Source organism: Amblyomma maculatum, chromosome 3 (genome assembly GCF_055883805.1).
Source record: "Amblyomma maculatum isolate TAMU_Amacu chromosome 3, ASM5588380v1, whole genome shotgun sequence".
Classification (NCBI taxonomy): Eukaryota; Metazoa; Arthropoda; class Arachnida; order Ixodida; family Ixodidae; genus Amblyomma; species Amblyomma maculatum.
In genome coordinates this window covers 14,176,973-14,198,633 of record NC_139346.1, presented here as the reverse complement: position 1 = coordinate 14,198,633, position 21,661 = coordinate 14,176,973, and the positions used below count along the sequence as shown (strand labels likewise).

General features: G+C 44.3%; 2 protein-coding genes across 2 annotated transcripts; one reads left to right on the top strand and one right to left on the bottom strand.

The window, feature by feature from the left end:
• The first annotated feature begins 11,840 nt into the window (after positions 1–11,840).
• Positions 11,841–12,328, top strand: LOC146194259 (histone H2A-like). The gene has a single exon (XM_084596034.1). The coding sequence runs from the start codon at positions 11,910–11,912 to the stop codon at positions 12,282–12,284; it is 375 nt and encodes a 124-aa protein (XP_084452160.1). The 5' UTR covers positions 11,841–11,909; the 3' UTR covers positions 12,285–12,328.
• A 997-nt stretch (positions 12,329–13,325) lies between these two features.
• LOC146194258 (histone H3-like) lies at positions 13,326–21,277 on the bottom strand. The gene is made up of 3 exons (XM_084596026.1): positions 21,188–21,277; positions 20,139–20,193; positions 13,326–13,813 (listed from the first exon to the last, which is right to left on the bottom strand). The coding sequence occupies exons 1-3, from the start codon at positions 21,275–21,277 to the stop codon at positions 13,326–13,328; spliced, it is 633 nt and encodes a 210-aa protein (XP_084452152.1).
• Positions 21,278–21,661: the final 384 nt, after the last annotated feature.

Below are 21,661 nucleotides of genomic sequence, written 5' to 3'. Positions count from 1 at the left end.
TGTTTAGTATTATCAATTCTTAATTTATACATTCCATAAGGTCCCATGCACCCTCTGCAAAGGCCCTTCCTTCCCATCCTATCTCTTGCATTTCACATAATGCCCTCAGACTACTTTTTTTTTCTCTTTCTCTCTTCTTTCTTTTTTTTTTGGCTGTTTAGTATTATCAATTCTTAATTTATACATTCCATAAGGTCCCATGCACCCTCTGCAAAGGCCCTTCCTTCCCATCCTATCTCTTGCATTTCACATAATGCCCTCAGACTACTTTTTTTTTCTCTTTCTCTCTTCTTTTTTTTTGGCTGTTTAGTATTATCAATTCTTAATTTATACATTCCATAAGGTCCCATGCACCCTCTGCAAAGGCCCTTCCTTCCCATCCTATCTCTTGCATTTCACATAATGCCCTCAGACTACTTTTTTTTTCTCTTTCTCTCTTCTTTTTTTTTGGCTGTTTAGTATTATCAATTCTTAATTTATACATTCCATAAGGTCCCATGCACCTTCTGCAAAGGCCCTTCCTTCCCATCCTATCTCTTGCATTTCAAATAATGCCGTCAGACTACTTTTTTTTTCTCTTTCTCTCTTCTTTTTTTTTTGGCTGTTTAGTATTATCAATTCCTAATTTATACATTCCATAAGGTCCCATGAACCCTCTGCAAAGGCCCTTCCTTCCCATCCTATCTCTTGCATTTGAAATAATGCCCTCAGACTACTTTTTTTTTCTTTCTCTCTTCTTTTTTTTTGGCTGTTTAGTATTATCAATTCTTAATTTATACATTCCATAAGGTCCCATGCACCTTCTGCAAAGGCCCTTCCTTCCCATCCTATCTCTTGCATTTCAATAATGCCCTCAGACTAATTTTTTTTTTCTCTTTCTCTCTTCTTTTTTTTTGGCTGTTTAGTATTATCAATTCTTAATTTATACATTCCATAAGGTCCCATGCACCTTCTGCAAAGGCCCTTCCTTCCCATCCTATCTCTTGCATTTCAAATAATGCCCTCAGACTACTTTTTTTTTCTTTCTCTCTTCTTTTTTTTTTGGCTGTTTAGTATTATCAATTCTTAATTTATACATTCCATAAGGTCCCATGCACCTTCTGCAAAGGCCCTTCCTTCCCATCCTATCCCTTGCATTTCAAATAATGCCCTCAGACTACTTTTTTTTCTCTTTCTCTCTTCTTTTTTTTTTGGCTGTTTAGTATTATCAATTCTTAATTTATACATTCCATAAGGTCCCATGCACCTTCTGCAAAGGCCCTTCCTTCCCATCCTATCTCTTGCATTTCAAATAATGCCCTCAGACTACTTTTTTTTTCTCTTTCTCTCTTCTTTTTTTTTTTGGCTGTTTAGTATTATCAATTCTTAATTTATACATTCCATAAGGTCCCATGCACCTTCTGCAAAGGCCCTTCCTTCCCATCCTATCTCTTGCATTTCAAATAATGCCCTCAGACTACTTTTTTTTTTCTTTCTGTCTTCTTTTTTTTTTTGGCTGTTTAGTATTATCAATTCTTAATTTATACATTCCATAAGGTCCCATGCACCCTCTGCAAAGGCCCTTCCTTCCCATCCTATCTCTTGCATTTCACATAATGCCCTCAGACTACTTTTTTTTTCTCTCTCTTTTTTTTTGGCTGTTTAGTATTATCAATTCTTAATTTATACATTCCATAAGGTCCCATGCACCTTCTGCAAAGGCCCTTCCTTCCCATCCTATCTCTTGAATTTCAAACAATGCCCTCAGACTACTTTTTTTTTCTCTTTCTCTCTTCTTTTTTTTTTTGGCTGTTTAGTATTATCAATTCTTAATTTATACATTCCATAAGGTCCCATGCACCCTCTGCAAAGGCCCTTCCTTCCCATCCTATCTCTCTCATTTCACATAATGCCCTCAGACTACTTTTTTTTTCTCTTTCTCTCTTCTTTTTTTTTTGACTGTTTAGTATTATCAATTCTTAATTTATACATTCCATAAGGTCCCATGCACCTTCTGCAAAGGCCCTTCCTTCCCATCCTATCTTTTGCATTTCAAATAATGCCCTCAGACTACTTTTTTTTTTCTCTTTCTCTCTTCTTTTTTTTTTTTGGCTGTTTAGTATTATCAATTCTTAATTTATACATTCCATAAGGTCCCATGCACCTTCTGCAAAGGCCCTTCCTTCCCATCCTATCTCTTGCATTTCAAATAATGCCCTCAGACTACTTTTTTTTTTCTCTTTCTCTCTTCTTTTTTTTTTGGCTGTTTAGTATTATCAATTCTTAATTTATACATTCCATAAGGTCCCATGCACCCTCTGCAAAGGCCCTTCCTTCCCATCCTATCTCTTGCATTTCACATAATGCCCTCAGACTACTTTTTTTTTCTCTTTCTCTCTTCTTTTTTTTTTGTTTTCTGTTTAGTATTATCAATTCTTAATTTATACATTCCATAAGGTCCCATGCACCCTCTGCAAAGGCCCTTCCTTCCCATCCTATCTCTTGCATTTCACATAATGCCCTCAGACTACTTCTTTTTTCTCTTTCTCTCTTCTTTTTTTTTTTTTGCTGTTTAGTATTATCAATTCTTAATTTATACATTCCATAAGGTCCCATGCACCCTCTGCAAAGGCCCTTCCTTCCGATCATATCTCTTGCATTTCAAATAATGCCCTCAGACTACTTTTTTTTTTCTCTTTCTCTCTTCTTTTTTTTTTTTGGCTGTTTAGTATTATCAATTCTTAATTTATACATTCTTAAGGTCCCATGCACCTTCTGCAAAGGCCCTTCCTTCCCATCCTATCTCTTGCATTTCAAATAATGCCCTCAGACTACTTTTTTTTTCTCTTTCTCTCTTCTTTTTTTTTGGCTGTTTAGTATTATCAATTCTTAATTTATACATTCCATAAGGTCCCATGCACCTTCTGCAAAGGCCCTTCCTTCCCATCCTATTTCTTGCATTTCAAATAATGCCCTCAGACTACTTTTTTTTTCTCTTTCTCTCTTCTTTTTTTTTGGCTGTTTAGTATTATCAATTCTTAATTTATACATTCCATAAGGTCCCATGCACCCTCTGCAAAGGCCCTTCCTTCCCATCCTATCTCTTGCATTTCACATAATGCCCTCAGACTACTTTTTTTTTCTCTTTCTCTCTTCTTTTTTTTGGCTGTTTAGTATTATCAATTCTTAATTTATACATTCCATAAGGTCCCATGCACCCTCTGCAAAGGCCCTTCCTTCCCATCCTATCTCTTGCATTTCACATAATGCCCTCAGACTACTTTTTTTTTCTCTTTCTCTCTTCTTTTTTTTTTGGCTGTTTAGTATTATCAATTCTTAATTTATACATTCCATAAGGTCCCATGCACCCTCTGCAAAGGCCCTTCCTTCCCATCCTATCTCTTGCATTTCACATAATGCCCTCAGACTACTTTTTTTTTCTCTTTCTCTCTTCTTTTTTTTTGGCTGTTTAGTATTATCAATTCTTAATTTATACATTCCATAAGGTCCCATGCACCCTCTGCAAAGGCCCTTCCTTCCCATCCTATCTCTTGCATTTCACATAATGCCCTCAGACTGCTTTTTTTTTCTCTTTCTCTCTTCTTTTTTTTTGGCTGTTTAGTATTAGCAATTCTTAATTTATACATTCCATAAGGTCCCATGCACCCTCTGCAAAGGCCCTTCCTTCCCATCCTATCTCTTGCATTTCACATAATGCCCTCAGACTACTTTTTTTTTCTCTTTCTCTCTTTTTCTTTTTTTGCTGTTTAGTATTATCAATTCTTAATTTATACATTCCATAAGGTCCCATGCACCTTCTGCAAAGGCCCTTCCTTCCCATCCTATCTCTTGCATTTCAAATAATGCCCTCAGACTACTTTTTTTTTTCTCTTTCTCTCTTCTTTTTTTTTGGCTGTTTAGTATTATCAATTCTTAATTTATACATTCCATAAGGTCCCATGCACCCTCTTCAAAGGCCCTTCCTTCCCATCCTATATCTTGCATTTCACATAATGCCCTCAGACTACTTTTTTTTCTCTTTCTCTCTTTTTTTTTTTTGGCTGTTTAGTATTATCAATTCTTAATTTATACATTCCATAAGGTCCTATGCACCCTCTGCAAAGGCCCTTCCTTCCCATCCTATCTCTTGCATTTCACATAATGCCCTCAGACTACTTTTTTTTTCTCTTTCTCTCTTCTTTTTTTTGGCTGTTTAGTATTATCAATTCTTAATTTATACATTCCATAAGGTCCCATGCACCCTCTGCAAAGGCCCTTCCTTCCCATCCTATCTCTTGCATTTCACATAATGCCCTCAGACTACTTTTTTTTTCTCTTTCTCTCTTCTTTTTTTTTCTGTTTAGTATTATCAATTCTTAATTTATACATTCCATAAGGTCCCATGCACCCTCTGCAAAGGCCCTTCCTTCCCATCCTATCTCTTGCATTTCACATAATGCCCTCAGACTACTTTTTTTTTCTCTTTCTCTCTTCTTTTTTTTGGCTGTTTAGTATTATCAATTCTTAATTTATACATTCCATAAGGTCCCATGCACCCTCTGCAAAGGCCCTTCCTTCCCATCCTATCTCTTGCATTTCACATAATGCCCTCAGACTACTTTTTTTTTCTCTTTCTCTCTTCTTTTTTTTTGGCTGTTTAGTATTATCAATTCTTAATTTATACATTCCATAAGGTCCCATGCACCCTCTGCAAAGGCCCTTCCTTCCCATCCTATCTCTTGCATTTCACATAATGCCCTCAGACTACTTTTTTTTTCTCTTTCTCTCTTCTTTTTTTTTTGTGGCTGTTTAGTATTATCAATTCTTAATTTATACATTCCATAAGGTCCCATGCACCCTCTGCAAAGGCCCTTCCTTCCCATCCTATCTCTTGCATTTCACATAATGCCCTCAGACTGCTTTTTTTTTCTCTTTCTCTCTTCTTTTTTTTTTGGCTGTTTAGTATTATCAATTCTTAATTTATACATTCCATAAGGTCCCATGCACCCTCTGCAAAGGCCCTTCCTTCCCATCCTATCTCTTGCATTTCACATAATGCCCTCAGACTACTTTTTTTTTCTCTCTCTTTTTTTTGGCTGTTTAGTATTATCAATTCTTAATTTATACATTCCATAAGGTCCCATGCACCTTCTGCAAAGGCCCTTCCTTCCCATCCTATCTCTTGAATTTCAAACAATGCCCTCAGACTACTTTTTTTTCTCTTTCTCTCTTCTTTTTTTTTTTGGCTGTTTAGTATTATCAATTCTTAATTTATACATTCCATAAGGTCCCATGCACCCTCTGCAAAGGCCCTTCCTTCCCATCCTATCTCTTGCATTTCACATAATGCCCTCAGACTACTTTTTTTTTCTCTTTCTCCTTTTTTTTTGACTGTTTAGTATTATCAATTCTTAATTTATACATTCCATAAGGTCCCATGCACCTTCTGCAAAGGCCCTTCCTTCCCATCCTATCTTTTGCATTTCAAATAATGCCCTCAGACTACTTTTTTTTTCTCTTTCTCTCTTCTTTTTTTTTTGGCTGTTTAGTATTATCAATTCTTAATTTATACATTCCATAAGGTCCCATGCACCTTCTGCAAAGGCCCTTCCTTCCCATCCTATCTCTTGCATTTCAAATAATGCCCTCAGACTACTTTTTTTTTTTCTCTTTCTCTCTTCTTTTTTTTTTGGCTGTTTAGTATTATCAATTCTTAATTTATACATTCCATAAGGTCCCATGCACCCTCTGCAAAGGCCCTTCCTTCCCATCCTATCTCTTGCATTTCACATAATGCCCTCAGACTACTTTTTTTTTCTCTTTCTCTCTTCTTTTTTTTTGTTGGCTGTTTAGTATTATCAATTCTTAATTTATACATTCCATAAGGTCCCATGCACCCTCTGCAAAGGCCCTTCCTTCCCATCCTATCTCTTGCATTTCACATAATGCCCTCAGACTACTTCTTTTTTCTCTTTCTCTCTTCTTTTTTTTTTGGCTGTTTAGTATTCATTCTTAATTTATACATTCCATAAGGTCCCATGCACCCTCTGCAAAGGCCCTTCCTTCCCATCCTATCTCTTGCATTTCACATAATGCCCTCAGACTACTTTTTTTTCTCTTTCTCTGTTCTTTTTTTTTTTGGCTGTTTAGTATTATCAATTCTTAATTTATACATTCCATAAGGTCCCATGCACCCTCTGCAAAGGCCCTTCCTTCCCATCCTATCTCTTGCATTTCACATAATGCCCTCAGACTACTTGTTTTTTTCTCTTTCTCTCTTCTTTTTTTTTTGGCTGTTTAGTATTATCAATTCTTAATTTATACATTCCATAAGGTCCCATGCACCCTCTGCAAAGGCCCTTCCTTCCCATCCTATCTCTTGCATTTCACATAATGCCCTCAGACTACTTTTTTTTTCTCTTTCTCTCTTCTTTTTTTTTGGCTGTTTAGTATTATCAATTCTTAATTTATACATTCCATAAGGTCCCATGCACCCTCTGCAAAGGCCCTTCCTTCCCATCCTATCTCTTGCACTTCACATAATGCCCTCAGACTACTTTTTTTTTTCTCTTTCTCTCTTCTTTTTTTTTTTTTGCTGTTTAGTATTATCAATTCTTAATTTATACATTCCATAAGGTCCCATGCACCCTCTGCAAAGGCCCTTCCTTCCCATCCTATCTCTTGCATTTCACATAATGCCCTCAGACTACTTTTTTTTTCTCTTTCTCTCTTCTTTTTTTTTTGGCTGTTTAGTATTATCAATTCTTAATTTATACATTCCATAAGGTCCCATGCACCCTCTGCAAAGGCCCTTCCTTCCCATCCTATCTCTTGCATTTCACATAATGCCCTCAGACTACTTTTTTTTTCTCTTTCTCTCTTCTTTTTTTTTTGGCTGTTTAGTATTAGCAATTCTTAATTTATACATTCCATAAGGTCCCATGCACCCTCTGCAAAGGCCCTTCCTTCCCATCCTATCTCTTGCATTTCACATAATGCCCTCAGACTACTTTTTTTTCTCTTTCTCTCTTTTCTTTTTTTGCTGTTTAGTATTATCAATTCTTAATTTATACATTCCATAAGGTCCCATGCACCTTCTGCAAAGGCCCTTCCTTCCCATCCTATCTCTTGCATTTCAAATAATGCCCTCAGACTACTTTTTTTTTCTCTTTCTCTCTTCTTTTTTTTTTGGCTGTTTAGTATTATCAATTCTTAATTTATACATTCCATAAGGTCCCATGCACCCTCTGCAAAGGCCCTTCCTTCCCATCCTATATCTTGCATTTCACATAATGCCCTCAGACTACTTTTTTTTTCTCTTTCTCTCTTCTTTTTTTTTTGGCTGTTTAGTATTATCAATTCTTAATTTATACATTCCATAAGGTCCCATGCACCCTCTGCAAAGGCCCTTCCTTCCCATCCTATCTCTTGCATTTCACATAATGCCCTCAGACTACTTTTTTTTTCTCTTTCTCTCTTCTTTTTTTTTTTGTTGCTGTTTAGTATTATCAATTCTTAGTTTATACATTCCATAAGGTCCCATGCACCCTCTGCAAAGGCCCTTCCTTCCCATCCTATCTCTTGCATTTCACATAATGCCCTAAGACTACTTTTTTTTTTTCTCTTTCTCTCTTCTTTTTTTTGGCTGTTTAGTATTATCAATTCTTAACTTATACATTCCATAAGGTCCCATGCACCCTCTGCAAAGGCCCTTCCTTCCCATCCTATCTCTTGCATTTCACATAATGCCCTCAGACTACTTTTTTTTTCTCTTTCTCTCTTCTTTTTTTTGGCTGTTTAGTATTATCAATTCTTAATTTATACATTCCATAAGGTCCCATGCACCCTCTGCAAAGGCCCTTCCTTCCCATCCTATCTCTTGCATTTCACATAATGCCCTCAGACTACTTTTTTTTTCTCTTTCTCTCTTCTTTTTTTTTTGGCTGTTTAGTATTATCAATTCTTAATTTATACATTCCATAAGGTCCCATGCACCCTCTGCAAAGGCCCTTCCTTCCCATCCTATCTCTTGCATTTCACATAATGCCCTCAGACTACTTTTTTTTTCTCTTTCTCTCTTCTTTTTTTTTTTAGCTGTTTAGTATTATAAATTCTTAATTTATACATTCCATAAGGTCCCATGCACCCTCTGCAAAGGCCCTTCCTTCCCATCCTATCTCTTGCATTTCACATAATGCCCTCAGACTGCTTTTTTTTTCTCTTTCTCTCTTCTTTTTTTTTTGGCTGTTTAGTATTATCAATTCTTAATTTATACATTCCATAAGGTCCCATGCACCCTCTGCAAAGGCCCTTCCTTCCCATCCTATCTCTTGCATTTCACATAATGCCCTCAGACTACTTTTTTTTTCTCTTTCTCTGTTCTTTTTTTTTCGCTGTTTAGTATTATCAATTCTTAATTTATACATTCCATAAGGTCCCATGCACCCTCTGCAAAGGCCCTTCCTTCCCATCCTATCTCTTGCATTTCACATAATGCCCTCAGACTACTTGTTTTTTTCTCTTTCTCTCTTCTTTTTTTTTGGCTGTTTACTATTATCAAATCTTAATTTATACATTCCATAAGGTCCCATGCACCCTCTGCAAAGGCCCTTGCTTCCCATCCTATCTCTTGCATTTCACATAATGCCCTCAAACTACTTTTTTTTTCTCTTTCTCTCTTCTTTTTTTTTGGCTGTTTAGTATTATCAATTCTTAATTTATACATTCCATAAGGTCCCATGCACCCTCTGCAAAGGCCCTTCCTTCCCATCCTATCTCTTGCACTTCACATAATGCCCTCAGACTACTTTTTTTTTTCTCTTTCTCTCTTCTTTTTTTTTTTTGCTGTTTAGTATTATCAATTCTTAATTTATACATTCCATAAGGTCCCATGCACCCTCTGCAAAGGCCCTTCCTTCCCATCCTATCTCTTGCATTTCACATAATGCCCTCAGACTACTTTTTTTTTCTCTTTCTCTCTTCTTTTTTTTGGCTGTTTAGTATTATCAATTCTTAATTTATACATTCCATAAGGTCCCATGCACCCTCTGCAAAGGCCCTTCCTTCCCATCCTATCTCTTGCATTTCACATAATGCCCTGAGACTACTTTTTTTTTTCTCTTTCTCTCTTCTTTTTTTTTTTGGCTGTTTACTATTATCAAATCTTAATTTATACATTCCATAAGGTCCCATGCACCCTCTGCAAAGGCCCTTGCTTCCCATCCTATCTCTTGCATTTCACATAATGCCCTCAGACTACTTTTTTTTTCTCTTTCTCTCTTCTTTTTTTTTTTGGCTGTTTAGTATTATCAATTCTTAATTTATACATTCCATAAGGTCCCATGCACCCTCTGCAAAGGCCCTTCCTTCCCATCCTATCTCTTGCATTTCACATAATGCCCTCAGACTACTTTTTTTTTTCTCTTTCTCTCTTCTTTTTTTTTTGGCTGTTTAGTATTATCAATTCTTAATTTATACATTCCATAAGGTCCCATGCACCCTCTGCAAAGGCCCTTCCTTCCCATCCTATCTCTTGCATTTCACATAATGCCCTCAGACTACTTTTTTTTTCTCTTTCTCTCTTCTTTTTTTTTTTGGCTGTTTAGTATTATCAATTCTTAATTTATACATTCCATAAGGTCCCATGCACCCTCTGCAAAGGCCCTTCCTTCCCATCCTATCTCTTGCATTTCACATAATGCCCTCAGACTGCTTTTTTTTTTCTCTTTCTCTCTTCTTTTTTTTTTGGTTGTTTAGTATTATCAATTCTTAATTTATACATTCCATAAGGTCCCATGCACCTTCTGCAAAGGCCCTTCCTTCCCATCCTATCTCTTGCATTTCACATAATGCCCTCAGACTACTTTTTTTTTCTCTTTCTCTCTTCTTTTTTTTTTGGCTGTTTAGTATTATCAATTCTTAATTTATACATTCCATAAGGTCCCATGCACCCTCTGCAAAGGCCCTTCCTTCCCATCCTATCTCTTGCATTTCACATAATGCCCTCAGACTACTTTTTTTTTCTCTTTCTCTCTTCTTTTTTTTTTTGGCTGTTTAGTATTATCAATTCTTAATTTATACATTCCATAAGGTCCCATGCACCCTCTGCAAAGGCCCTTCCTTCCCATCCTATCTCTTGCATTTCACATAATGCCCTCAGACTACTTTTTTTTTTCTCTTTCTCTCTTCTTTCTTTTTTTTTTGGCTGTTTAGTATTATCAATTCTTAATTTATACATTCCATAAGGTCCCATGCACCCTCTGCAAAGGCCCTTCCTTCCCATCCTATCTCTTGCATTTCACATAATGCCCTCAGACTACTTTTTTTTTCTCTTTCTCTCTTCTTTTTTTTTTGGCTGTTTAGTATTATCAATTCTTAATTTATACATTCCATAAGGTCCCATGCACCCTCTGCAAAGGCCCTTCCTTCCCATCCTATCTCTTGCATTTCACATAATGCCCCCAGACTACTTTTTTTTTCTCTTTCTCTCTTCTTTTTTTTTTTGGCTGTTTAGTATTATCAATTCTTAATTTATACATTCCATAAGGTCCCATGCACCCTCTGCAAAGGCCCTTCCTTCCCATCCTATCTCTTGCATTTCACATAATGCCCTCAGACTACTTTTTTTTCTCTTTCTCTCTTCTTCTTTTTTTTTTTGGGCTGTTTAGTATTATCAATTCTTAATTTATACATTCCATAAGGTCCCATGCACCCTCTGCAAAGGCCCTTCCTTCCCATCCTATCTCTTGCATTTCACATAATGCCCTCAGACTACTTTTTTTTTTCTCTTTCTCTCTTCTTCTTTTTTTTTTGGCTGTTTAGTATTATCAATTCTTAATTTATACACTCCATAAGGTCCCATGCACCCTCTGCAAAGGCCCTTCCTTCCCATCCTATCTCTTGTATTTCACATAATGCCCTCAGACTACTTTTTTTTTCTCTTTCTCTCTTCTTTTTTTTGGCTGTTTAGTATTATCAATTCTTAATTTATACATTCCATAAGGTCCCATGCACCCTCTGCAAAGGCCCTTCCTTCCCATCCTATCTCTTGCATTTCACATAATGCCCTCAGACTACTTTTTTTTTCTTTTTCTCTCTTCTTTTTTTTTTGGCTGTTTAGTATTATCAATTCTTAATTTATACATTCCATAAGGTCCCATGCACGCTCTGCAAAGGCCCTTCCTTCCCATCCTATCTCTTGCATTTCACATAATGCCCTCAGACTACTTTTTTTTTTCTCTTTCTCTCTTCTTTTTTTTTTTTTGGCTGTTTAGTATTATCAATTTTTAATTTATACATTCCATAAGGTCCCATGCACCCTCTGCAAAGGCCCTTCCTTCCCATCCTATCTCTTGCATTTCAAATAATGCCCTCAGACTACTTTTTTTTTTTACTATTTTCTTATTATTATTATCTTAACTCTTCCTATATTATCCCACAAGGCTCTTTGCCCCCTCTGCAAGGCCCCACTCCTCCCCCCGCGCGCAACCAATTGCTCGCATAAGCATCTATGACATTCCAAATCTCCCTATCAGATTTTCTTTTTTTTTTGTCCCCTTTAAATTTCACAATTATCTCTACATATGTCATGAAGGCTTTCTCCTTTGCGCGGCACGTCCCCGCTTCAAAATCCACCAGTCCTTGTTGTACGAGTGTTTGCCCTTCCATGTTTGGCATTTTTTCTCCAGGGGTCCTCGACATTGACTACCAACGACAACGCTTTCGCTCCCCCTTCCTCTCCCCTCTTTCATTCCCCCTTCCCCTCTACTCGGCCCCGTTGCGGTGTATCCCTGCAAGTACAGGAGACAGTTATAGGGCCGTGTAATCCCCCCCTTCTCTTCTCCCCTCAACAAGAATCTCATTATGGTTCCGGCTCATTCTGGCAGTGAACGTTGTCGCTGCTGCCCCTTGTCGATCTCCCCTGCGCAACAATGTCTGGACGTGGTAAGGGCGGCAAAGCCAAGGGCAAGAGCAAGACCCGCTCCAGCCGCGCGGGACTCCAGTTCCCAGTGGGCCGAATTCACCGTCTCCTGCGCAAGGGTAACTACGCCGAGCGCGTCGGAGCGGGCGCTCCCGTCTACCTGGCAGCCGTTCTCGAGTATCTGGCCGCCGAGGTGCTCGAGCTGGCTGGCAACGCCGCTCGCGACAACAAGAAGACTAGAATCATCCCTCGCCACCTGCAGCTGGCCATCCGCAATGACGAGGAGCTGGACAAGCTGCTCTCTGGAGTGACCATCGCGCAAGGCGGCGTTCTGCCCAACATCCAGGCCGTGCTTCTTCCCAAGAAGACCGAGAAGAAGGCGTAAGCAGCGCTACGACCGTCTACGTAGGCACGCCAGCAGCGTCAGCTCGCAACTAACGGTCCTTCTCAGGACCAACCAAGCGCCTGCCTTGGCGGGGCATTGCTCTGCGATCCGTCTTCTCCGGACCGCTGAGTCCCTCTCGACCAAGTTGCTGTTTGTTTATTTCGTGTCATTACCGGGCGCGGCGGTCTGCAATGAGTCCGCCGCACTGCACTCAAGTGCGCTTACTATTGTGAGATTCGTTTACAGTGCAGACAGGCAAACATGGGAGGGAAGTGACATGACAGAGCGCTGAATGGTATATTTATATACTTTTATTGACCGATACAAACAGAATGGCGCACAGTGATTGAAACAACTAGTTGCATAACAATCGCAATATTAGTGTTTTGTTTTAATTTTCTTTCGCGGTTTCCGACAGACGACCAATCACGCTTTAGTAATTCCGTGAGCGGCGATAATTTCCCTCCCTGTCCGCAGAACCCATTAGCGTGCCAAAAAAAAAAAAAAAAAAAAAAACAAGACGTACACCCGCAGTCCCGCTTCTCATCACTGACGCGCTACGCGTGCGAGATGGAATAGTGTAAACAGGGGCAACTGCGACGCGAGCAAGCATGGAACGAAACCTGCGGTCTGATGTGATAGGGACGATTAAATGAATGGTGCGTGCACCTATTTAGTAGACGGCTCAGGGTACCAATCAAAACCACTTGCCTTTGCACAGGGACGATGGAGTTGAATGTTTCGCTGCTTTCCTCTAGCACGCATCGTGCGAGTGCAGCAGCTGTAATGTATGTCATCGACAAAGTGCGGCCAGCACGGAGCCGCAAGTGAAGCTTGAGAAGGTCGCGAGCAATAGCTTTCACAGCTACTTACCGGTTTCCAGCACGTACGAAACGAAACGTGCAGCATGTGAGAGAGAGGAACGTGGGTTCGGAGCTCAGGTTCGCCGCTGTCCCGTGGCCAAAGCAGACGTTTTGGTGGTCCTGAGAAGGACCGTTGAAAAGCGTTGCTGCATAGGGGGCTCCGAAGCGGCTGCGCTTCTTAGGCGCGCTCTCCGTGGATGCGCCTCGCCAGTTGGATGTCCTTGGGCATGATGGTGACGCGCTTGGCGTGGATTGCGCACAGGTTGGTATCCTCAAAAAGGCCGACCAGGTACGCCTCGCTAGCCTCCTCAAGAGCCATGACGCCCGAGCTCTGGAAACGCAGGTCGGTCTTGAAATCCTGGGCGATTTCCCTCACCAGGCGCTGGAAGGGCAGCTTGCGGATGAGGAGCTCGGTGGATTTCTGATATCTGCGGATCTCTCGCAGGGCTACCGTTCCTGGCCTATAACGGTGAGGTTTCTTGACCCCTCCGGTGGCTGGGGCACTCTTACGAGCAGCCTTTGTAGCCAGTTGCTTGCATGGTGTCTTCCCACCGGTGCTCTTGCGGGCAGTTTGCTTGGTGCGCGGGCCATAGCGGCGGCAGGCGAGCGTCAGTCGTGAACGACGGAGGAGCGCGCAATGGGGGGTGGTGGTGGTGGTGGTGGTGACTATGGTTTATTTTTGGGGAGGGGGTACTGGTCACATCTTATGTTAGCCATCTTTGTGGCATCACTCTTGGTGACCAGGGGGAAGGGGAAGTTGGGATTAGGGGAAGGTTGGGGAGGGGAAGGTTGCTGACGCCGCATATGTCGCCGCCATTTCCGCACGAAGCACTATAGGCCCATGCAGGCCTACAGAACAGAGCTGAGGCCAGACTCCTCCATATAAACCAGGAGGAGCCGGTGAGCAGAAAGTTGGTTCCGAGCTGGGAAGAGCAATTGCCCTTCCGTATCAGCAGGGAGACCAAGATTCCGATAGCCATTCAGAAGTTTCTGGCGATGGCCAGCGGAGGCTGGACACACGAGGAGCAAGTGTCCCAGTGTGCCAGTATTGCCGCAAGAGGGACAGGCTGGGCTGGGAGCTCAGCCACAGGCATACATGCGGGACGGAGTCCACGTGCAGCCTATTCGAAGTCGTAGGAGGAGGGATTTGTCCTTCCGTGAAAGTTTGTCAGAGAGCCGTTGGAGATGTTCACCAGCGGCAATACGACGGTCAGGATGGAAAGACCTTATCGACCTTCTCAAGAGGGGTCTTGAAAAGTCAAAAGGTGTGACAGCCTCAGTGACTGGGGCACCGTTGTCGTGCGCCGCTTTGGCCAAGGCATCCGCCTCTTCATTGCCCTGGACTCCAGTATGTCCTGGAACCCAATGTAGGGCCAGTTGATACCCCGAGTCTTGAAGGGCTAGGAGACGGGCTCGGAGAATGTTCACCGAGAGGTTGGTGCCGTGGTAGATAGTCAGGAGCTGCAGAGCAGATCTGGAGTCGCACAGAACATTCACAGGTCCAGGAGGGACACTGGAAGCGATGAACTGTGCGGCTAGGTGTAGACCGGCCAGCTCAGCAGCTGTTGAACTGGCAGGGAATGACAGGCGGCAGGACCTAGACTGGTCTAGCTGCGGTGCTGTCATAGCAGCAGCTGCTTGGAAGGTAGCGGGTCGAACCGAGCCATCCGTAAAGAGGAGTGTAGATCCTCTACACTCCTCAAGGAGGGCTGCAGCTGTCTGCTGGAAGGCAGCTGCAGGGGTGTGACGTTTGGTGTGACCATCCGTATCCAAAAAGACAGGAATTGGGGGTCGATTGGGTGGAGGGGGTAGGACTGAGAAACCTGGGACAGGACCGATGATTTCTCTGTACACTGTATACAGCTTACCCACACGAGAATGGGATTTGCTGTGCAGCCGTGCTAGGAGTGAGGCACCATCTGGAGCATGGCTGAGACGATCAATGTGGGTCAGTCCCCTCTGGGCGAGGAGAAGATCCAGAGGGTAGATACCAGCTTCCGCAAGGGTAGCGGGAATCTGTGAGGATTGAGGGACTCCGAGGAATCTTCTAATCCAACGCCTTCGAATCGTGTCGAGACGAATGACTCGAGTCGACCGAAGGGAGACGAAGGGAAGGGCATATAGGATGACCGAAGTCGCCGCTGCCTCGAAGAGCTTGATTGCCCAAGTGGAAGAGCAACCATTGCCATTTGCAAGGAGACGCTGGACTGCACTTCCCACACGATCAAGATGGGGAATGAGGGCTTTGTCAGCTGGGATCCAGGTGAGACGGTCGTCAATTGTGAGACCTAGGTATCTCACCTGGCGTTTCCATGGAAGAGGGGTTCCTTCGATATGCAAAGTTGCAAGACGGCGGGAATTCCGTGCTCCTCTGGGATGGTAGACGAGGGCCTCAGACTTAGTAGCCGAGAGGGTCAATCCCTTAGATGATAGGAAGTACTGGACGCCGTCCAGTGCCTGTTGCATAGCCTTCCTAGCGGAGACAATACGTCTCTTTGGAGCTCGGATCCAGAGGGCTATGTCATCTGCATAGATGGAGCAGGAAACTTTGTGGATTCTGATCTGCTGAACGAACTTCGGCAGGCCAGCTAGGACGAGGTTGAACAGCCAAGGACTGAGGACTGATCCTTGGGGAACCCCAGATGTAACAGGACGAGGAGAGCTAAGTGTTTGCCCAACTCGAACTTGGAAGGTGCGATTGGAGAGGAATGCCGAGACAAAGCGACGCAGTTTCCCAGTCACTCCAATGGCATCCAGAGCCTGCTCAATGATGGTATGGGGCAGGTTGTCAAAAGCGGACTGGACATCCAGAAGAACCAGGAAGACAACATCGCCCGCATATTTGGCTTCCTCAAGGGTGGAGACCACATCCGCTATAGAGTCTGAAGTACAGCGGTGCTTCCGAAATCCTGTCTGCATCTCTGGAAGGAAGTTGGTTGCTCTGGCGATCCATGTGAGTCGTTCCAGGGCAATGAACTCCATGGTCTTGCAGGCTGCAGATGTGAGAGATACAGGACGGTAGGGGGATAGTTGTTTAGCCGGCTTACGTGGCTTAAGGATGGGAACAACGATGGCATTTCTCCAGTTATCCCGTAGTAATAATAATGAGATTCTTGTTGAAGGGGGAAGAGAAGGGGGGGATTACACGGCCCTATAACTGTCTCCTGTACTTGCAGGGATACACCGCAACGGGGCCGAGTAGAGGGGAAGGGGGAATGAAAGAGGGGAGAGGAAGGGGGAGCGAAAGCGTTGTCGTTGGTAGTCAATGTCGAGGACCCCTGGAGAAAAAATGCCAAACATGGAAGGGCAAACACTTGTACAACAAGGATTGGTGGATTTTGAAGCGGGGACGTGCCGCGCAAAGGAGAAAGCCTTCATGACATATGTAGAGATAATTGTGAAATTTAAAGAAAGGGGAAAAAAAAAGAAAATCTGATAGGGAGATTTGGAATGTCATGGATGCTTATGCGAGCAGTTGGATGCGCGCGGGGGGAGGAGTGGGGCCTTGCAGAAGGGGCAAAGAGCCTTGTGGGATAATATAGGAAGAGATAAGATAATAATAATAAGAAAATAGTAAAAAAGAAAAAAGTAGTCTGAGAGGATTATTTGAAATGGAAGAGATAGGATGGGAAGGAAGGGCCTTTGCAGAAGGTGCATGGGACCTTATGGAATATATAAATTAGGAGTTGATAATACTAAACAGACGAAAAAAAAAGAAGAACAGAGAGAAAAAAAAAAGTAGTCTGAGGGGATTATTTGAAATGGAAGAGATAGGATGGGAAGGAAGGGCCTTTGCAGAAGGTGCATGGGACCTTATGGAATATATAAATTAAGAATTGATGATACTAAACAGACAAAAAAAAAGAAGAAGAAGAGAGAAAAAAAAAGTAGTCTGAGGGCATATTTGAAATGCGACAGATAGGCTGGGAAGGAAGGGCCTTTGCAGAGGGTGAATGGGACCTTATGGGATATATAGAGGAAGAATTGATGATACTAAACAGACAAAAAAAAAGAGGGAAAAAAAATTAGTGTGAGGGGATTAGTTGAAATGCCAGAGATAGGCTGGGAAGGAAGGGCCTTTGCGGAGGGTGGATGGGACCTTATGGGATATATAAAGGGAGAATTGATGATAATAACCACCACAAAAAAAAAGAAGTGGAGGGAGAAAAAAAAAAGTAGTCTGAGGGGATTATTTTAAATGGAGGAGATAGGGGTTTTGGAGAAGGTGGATGGGAGTTTATGGAATATATAACGGAAGAATTGATGATGATAAAGACAGAGACAGGAAAAAAAAAAAGGTAGATGAAAAAAAAAAGGGGGGATTCTGTGCGCATTACATGAATTGCTACAGATAAAAGTTAGACGATTTGCGGGAAGTTGGTTGCGCGCAGGAGTGAGAGAAGGTCCTTGTGCAAAAAGGGCCTTATAGGACATTAAAAAAAAACAGAAAAAAAAACATAGAATAAAAAAAATGGAACTGGTGTTATGCGGGGAATGGCACACTGAATTGGTGAGAGTTGCTGGCAATAATTTGCGCACTAGGGGAAGATGGAAAGTGTTCACAGTTTTGCACTTAGTCCACTGTCCCGCAGGAATAAGAGGAGCACTTTGAGGGCACTTTGCACTTTGTGGGGAGGGCCAGACGGGTGAAGGATCTCACATGTGTTAGCACAGGGAAGTCCAAGATTTCGGTAACCTTCCCGAAGGAGGTGTCGCGGTTGCGAGTACGCAGGGCACATACACAGAACGTGTTCGAGTGTTTCTGCGTCACCGCACGACGCACACAGGGGAGACATTCCTCGTAGTCGGCTAGCGCGCACACCGGTCCAAACACATCCGATGCGGAGGCGCAACAGCAGAACATAGTCTCTCCGGGCGAAGAGGCGAGTATTAACTGCACGGAAGGGGTGGCCGCTGGCGATGCGAGGGTCAGGGTGGTGGGAAATGGTGTGTCGCGCGATTGCAAGACGAGCACAGTCATATGTGGTGTTGTCCGCGCACATGGGAACGGACGGGTGGTGGGCTGATCGAGCGAGCTCATCAGCAAGTTCGTTGCCCCCTATCCCACAGTGCGATGGGATCCATTGTAGGACTGTATCGCAGCCGGATTCAGCGAGGCGTTGGAAGTTGCGTGCGCATACTTGCAGTAGGCGAGGTCCTTTGCTAGGCTACGCAAGGGCCTGAAGCGCTGCCCTCGAATCGGTGAGAATGGCAGCATTTTTAATTTCAGGGCTTTCCAGGAGAAGGGTGGCTGCCAGATTGAGTGCAGCTATCTCAGCTGTTTGTGACGAGGAAGGGAAGTGTAGCCTGCCTAATTTAGAGGTGTCCAAGTCGGGAATCACACATGCGGCGGCTGCGGATTTTTCTTGCTGACGGACTGACCCATCAGTAAAGATGAGAGTCCGGTGACGAAAATCCGTGTGAATTTTGTATGCGGCCTCTTGCTGAAGGGCGCATACGGGCGTGTTTCGCTTGCTGTTCACACCTGGAAGACCGATAGATGCGGGGCGGACAGATTTCATGTGGGGGTTGTGGAGCAGCAAGGGGCGGCGGAGGGGGGCCCAGTATCTCACGGAAGAGGCACATGACACGACCGATGCGTGTGTTGGGTTTGGCTGAAATTCTGCGAAGAAGTTCAGAGCCATCTTGTGCTCGGTGAAGCCGCTCGATGTGGTTGAGGGCAGTTTTGAGTGCTCTTAGTGAGAGGGGGATGGTGCGGGTTTCTGCATAGGTCGCTGCCACCTGAGATCCGTTGGGGAGACCATATATGTGTCGTATGGCGTTCCTATGGCATGTGTCCAGTCTTTTCCATTGGAGAGGGCTGAGGCTGAGCAGGGGAAGGGCATACAATGCTCTGGCTGAGGCGATCGCTTCATGGATTCTTGCACAGAGCGGGGGAGAGGCTCCTTCACCTTTGGCAAGGAGACGAAGCGCTAGTTTACCTATGCGCTTGGTGTCTGCGCACACTTTATCCACCGCAGGGCGCCAGGTGATGCGGGCATCAATTTTGAGGCCGAGGTAAACAACCGTTGTGCGCAAAGGCAGGGGGGTTCCGTCCAGGCGAAGAGGGCGTGTTTTGTTGCGGGCTGCAGCACCACGGGGATGGTAGAGCAGGGCTTCAGTTTTTTCGGCTGACACTGCGAGGCCGACACTGCGAATAAACGCGGTGACAGCATCGAGCGCACGCTGAAGGTCGCGAAGCGATGAGGCGTTGCTGCGGGTTGTTGATGAGGCGAACAGGGCAACATCGTCCGCGTATACACACACACGCACAAACTCGCGCACAGCACGGGGGAGACACCAGGGTAGTTGGGCCAGCACGATGTTGAATAGGAAAGGGCTCAGCACACTTCCCTGAGGGACACCGCATGGCACTGGACGGGAGGCACTACAGGTGTTGCCCACCTTCACGGAGAGTGTTCGCTCGCAGAGGAACGCACTGACGAAGTTCAGGAGGCGGCCGGTCGCACCAATGTTTTTAAGCGCGTCGATCACTGCCCAGTGAGGAAGACAATCGAAGGCGCTTCTGATATCGAGCAGGATGAGGTATCCCACTTGGTTGGTGTTGCGGGCGTTTTCAAGGGTGCTGACAACATCCGCAATGCAGTCAGCAGTTGCTCGTAAGGGGCGAAAGCCACTCTGCTGAGGCGCCAAGCACCCGCTTTCCGTGGCAAGCCACTCCAGTCTGCGGAGTGTCATGTGCTCCATGATTTTCCCCGCAGATGATGTGAGGGAAATGGGGCGATATGAAGAAAGGGAGCACTGAGGCTTGCCTCTCTTTAAAATGGGCACAATGATGGCGCAACGCCAGCTCTCCGGGACCAGACCGGTTTCAAAGATGTCATTGTATGTTGCTAGTAGGAGGGCTTGCTGCTCATCGTTCAGGTTGCGCAACATTTGGTACGTGATGCCGTCTCCTCCAGGGGCCGATGTGCGCTTTCGAGAGAGGAGCGACAACCGGAGTTCATGGGGGGTGAAGGGCGAATCGCACAAGGCACGAATTTGCTCTGAATGTTGGAGAGCAGGGCGCGTAGCAGTGTGGCTTGCTGGGAGAGGAGGAGGGGCAGCAGGTGCGAAGCGCTCAGCAAGCTGCTCAACCAATTGTTCTGTTGATATGCTCAGGTGTATGGCCACCGCGAGGACAGGGCAGGTGGGGAGGCGTGGCCACAGAAGTGCGCGCGCAATGCGCCATGCCCGCGCTTGATTGCGGGATTTGTCCAGAGTGGTACACAAGCTAGCCCAGCTTTGCCTGCGACGGCGTTTAGCGTGTCGCCGGCAGACAGCGTCTATTCTGTTGTAAACTGTCCATCTTACGGGAGGTCTTGAGCGAATAGCGCGTCTCTGGGCGAGTCTCCGAGAGGCCCGAAGGTTGAGCAGCTTATTGTCAGGAACGGGAGCGCCGATGGTTACGGTGCAAACAGTTGTTGATTGTTTAGCACACTCCGCGATGTGCTGCAGAAAGCTGACTCCCTCTGGGGGCTCGGAGCAGAGTTCGCGGAATTTTGCCCACCTGACGACGGGGTAATTGCGGGTGCGCGGGCGAGAGGGCGACGGGCAGATTGAGATCGGAAAGTGGTCTGACCCGTGTGTGTCAGGTGCGCGTCGCCACTCATAGTTAAGCGCACATGACTGTGAGGCGAAGGCTACATCAATTGCCGTTAGCGCGCCACTGGAGTTGGCAAAGGTGGGGAGGCCTTCATTAATTGCTTTATTTCGGAATATCGATTCATCTCAAAAGGAAAAAGTTGACGATCATTCACTTATTTGCACATTGTAACTTACCAGCTCTAGTTTCCAAGACTGGACAAGCACGAACAAAAAATAAACAAGGGCGACTGTTGACTGAAGTTCAGCTAATTATAGGTACGTTATCATATTTGTAATCATGTTTGATAAAGCAAATTTCTGGTCACCGCAAGAGCTGACAGCTTCCACAACAGTCAAGGAGTGTTCCGATCCCTACTATATCTATGGCATCATAGATATAGTAGGGATCGGACTCTGCGGCTGTGCCACTGCACACGTCGCTAACTCGCTTACCTTCGCAATGCAGGCTCTCGTCCGAATCTTCACCTGTGCTCTCTTGCCGACCTTCATGGTTGGCACGCCGGTCATCACACTTGCTGCCATGTCATCACGTCAAAATGGCAACATGGCTTCCTGTCCCCTGCACCCCGACATCTGGCTGGACCTCGAAACGCCCCCTGTCGACAACCGGACCGTAGGACCAACATCAGCAACCCAATCGTCACCGACAACGTGGAAATTATCGCCTATAAAACAGCGACATCCACCCCCCGCGCACTGTGGGCTCTGCGGCTGTGCCACTGCACACGTCGCTAACTCGCTTACCTTCGCAATGCAGGCTCTCGTCCGAATCTTCACCTGTGCTCTCTTGCCGACCTTCATGGTTGGCACGCCGGTCATCACACTTGCTGCCATGTCATCACGTCAAAATGGCAACATGGCTTCCTGTCCCCTGCACCCCGACATCTGGCTGGACCTCGAAACGCC

What these genes read in the sequence shown, in the direction of transcription:
- LOC146194259 (XM_084596034.1), top strand. Translation starts at nt 11,910, where the DNA reads ATGTCTGGACGTGGTAAGGGCGGCAAAGCCAAGGGCAAGAGCAAGACC.
- LOC146194258 (XM_084596026.1), bottom strand. Translation starts at nt 21,277, where the DNA reads ATGGCAGCAAGTGTGATGACCGGCGTGCCAACCATGAAGGTCGGCAAG. An exon ending in CGAGAGCCTGCATTGCGAAG is followed by an intron (nt 20,194 to 21,187) that starts GTAAGCGAGTTA and finishes CTCCTCTCCCAG; the next exon opens with CAAGCCACACTGCTACGCGC. An exon ending in TCAGAGCAAATTCGTGCCTT is followed by an intron (nt 13,814 to 20,138) that starts GTGCGATTCGCC and finishes AATAAACCATAG; the next exon opens with TCACCACCACCACCACCACC.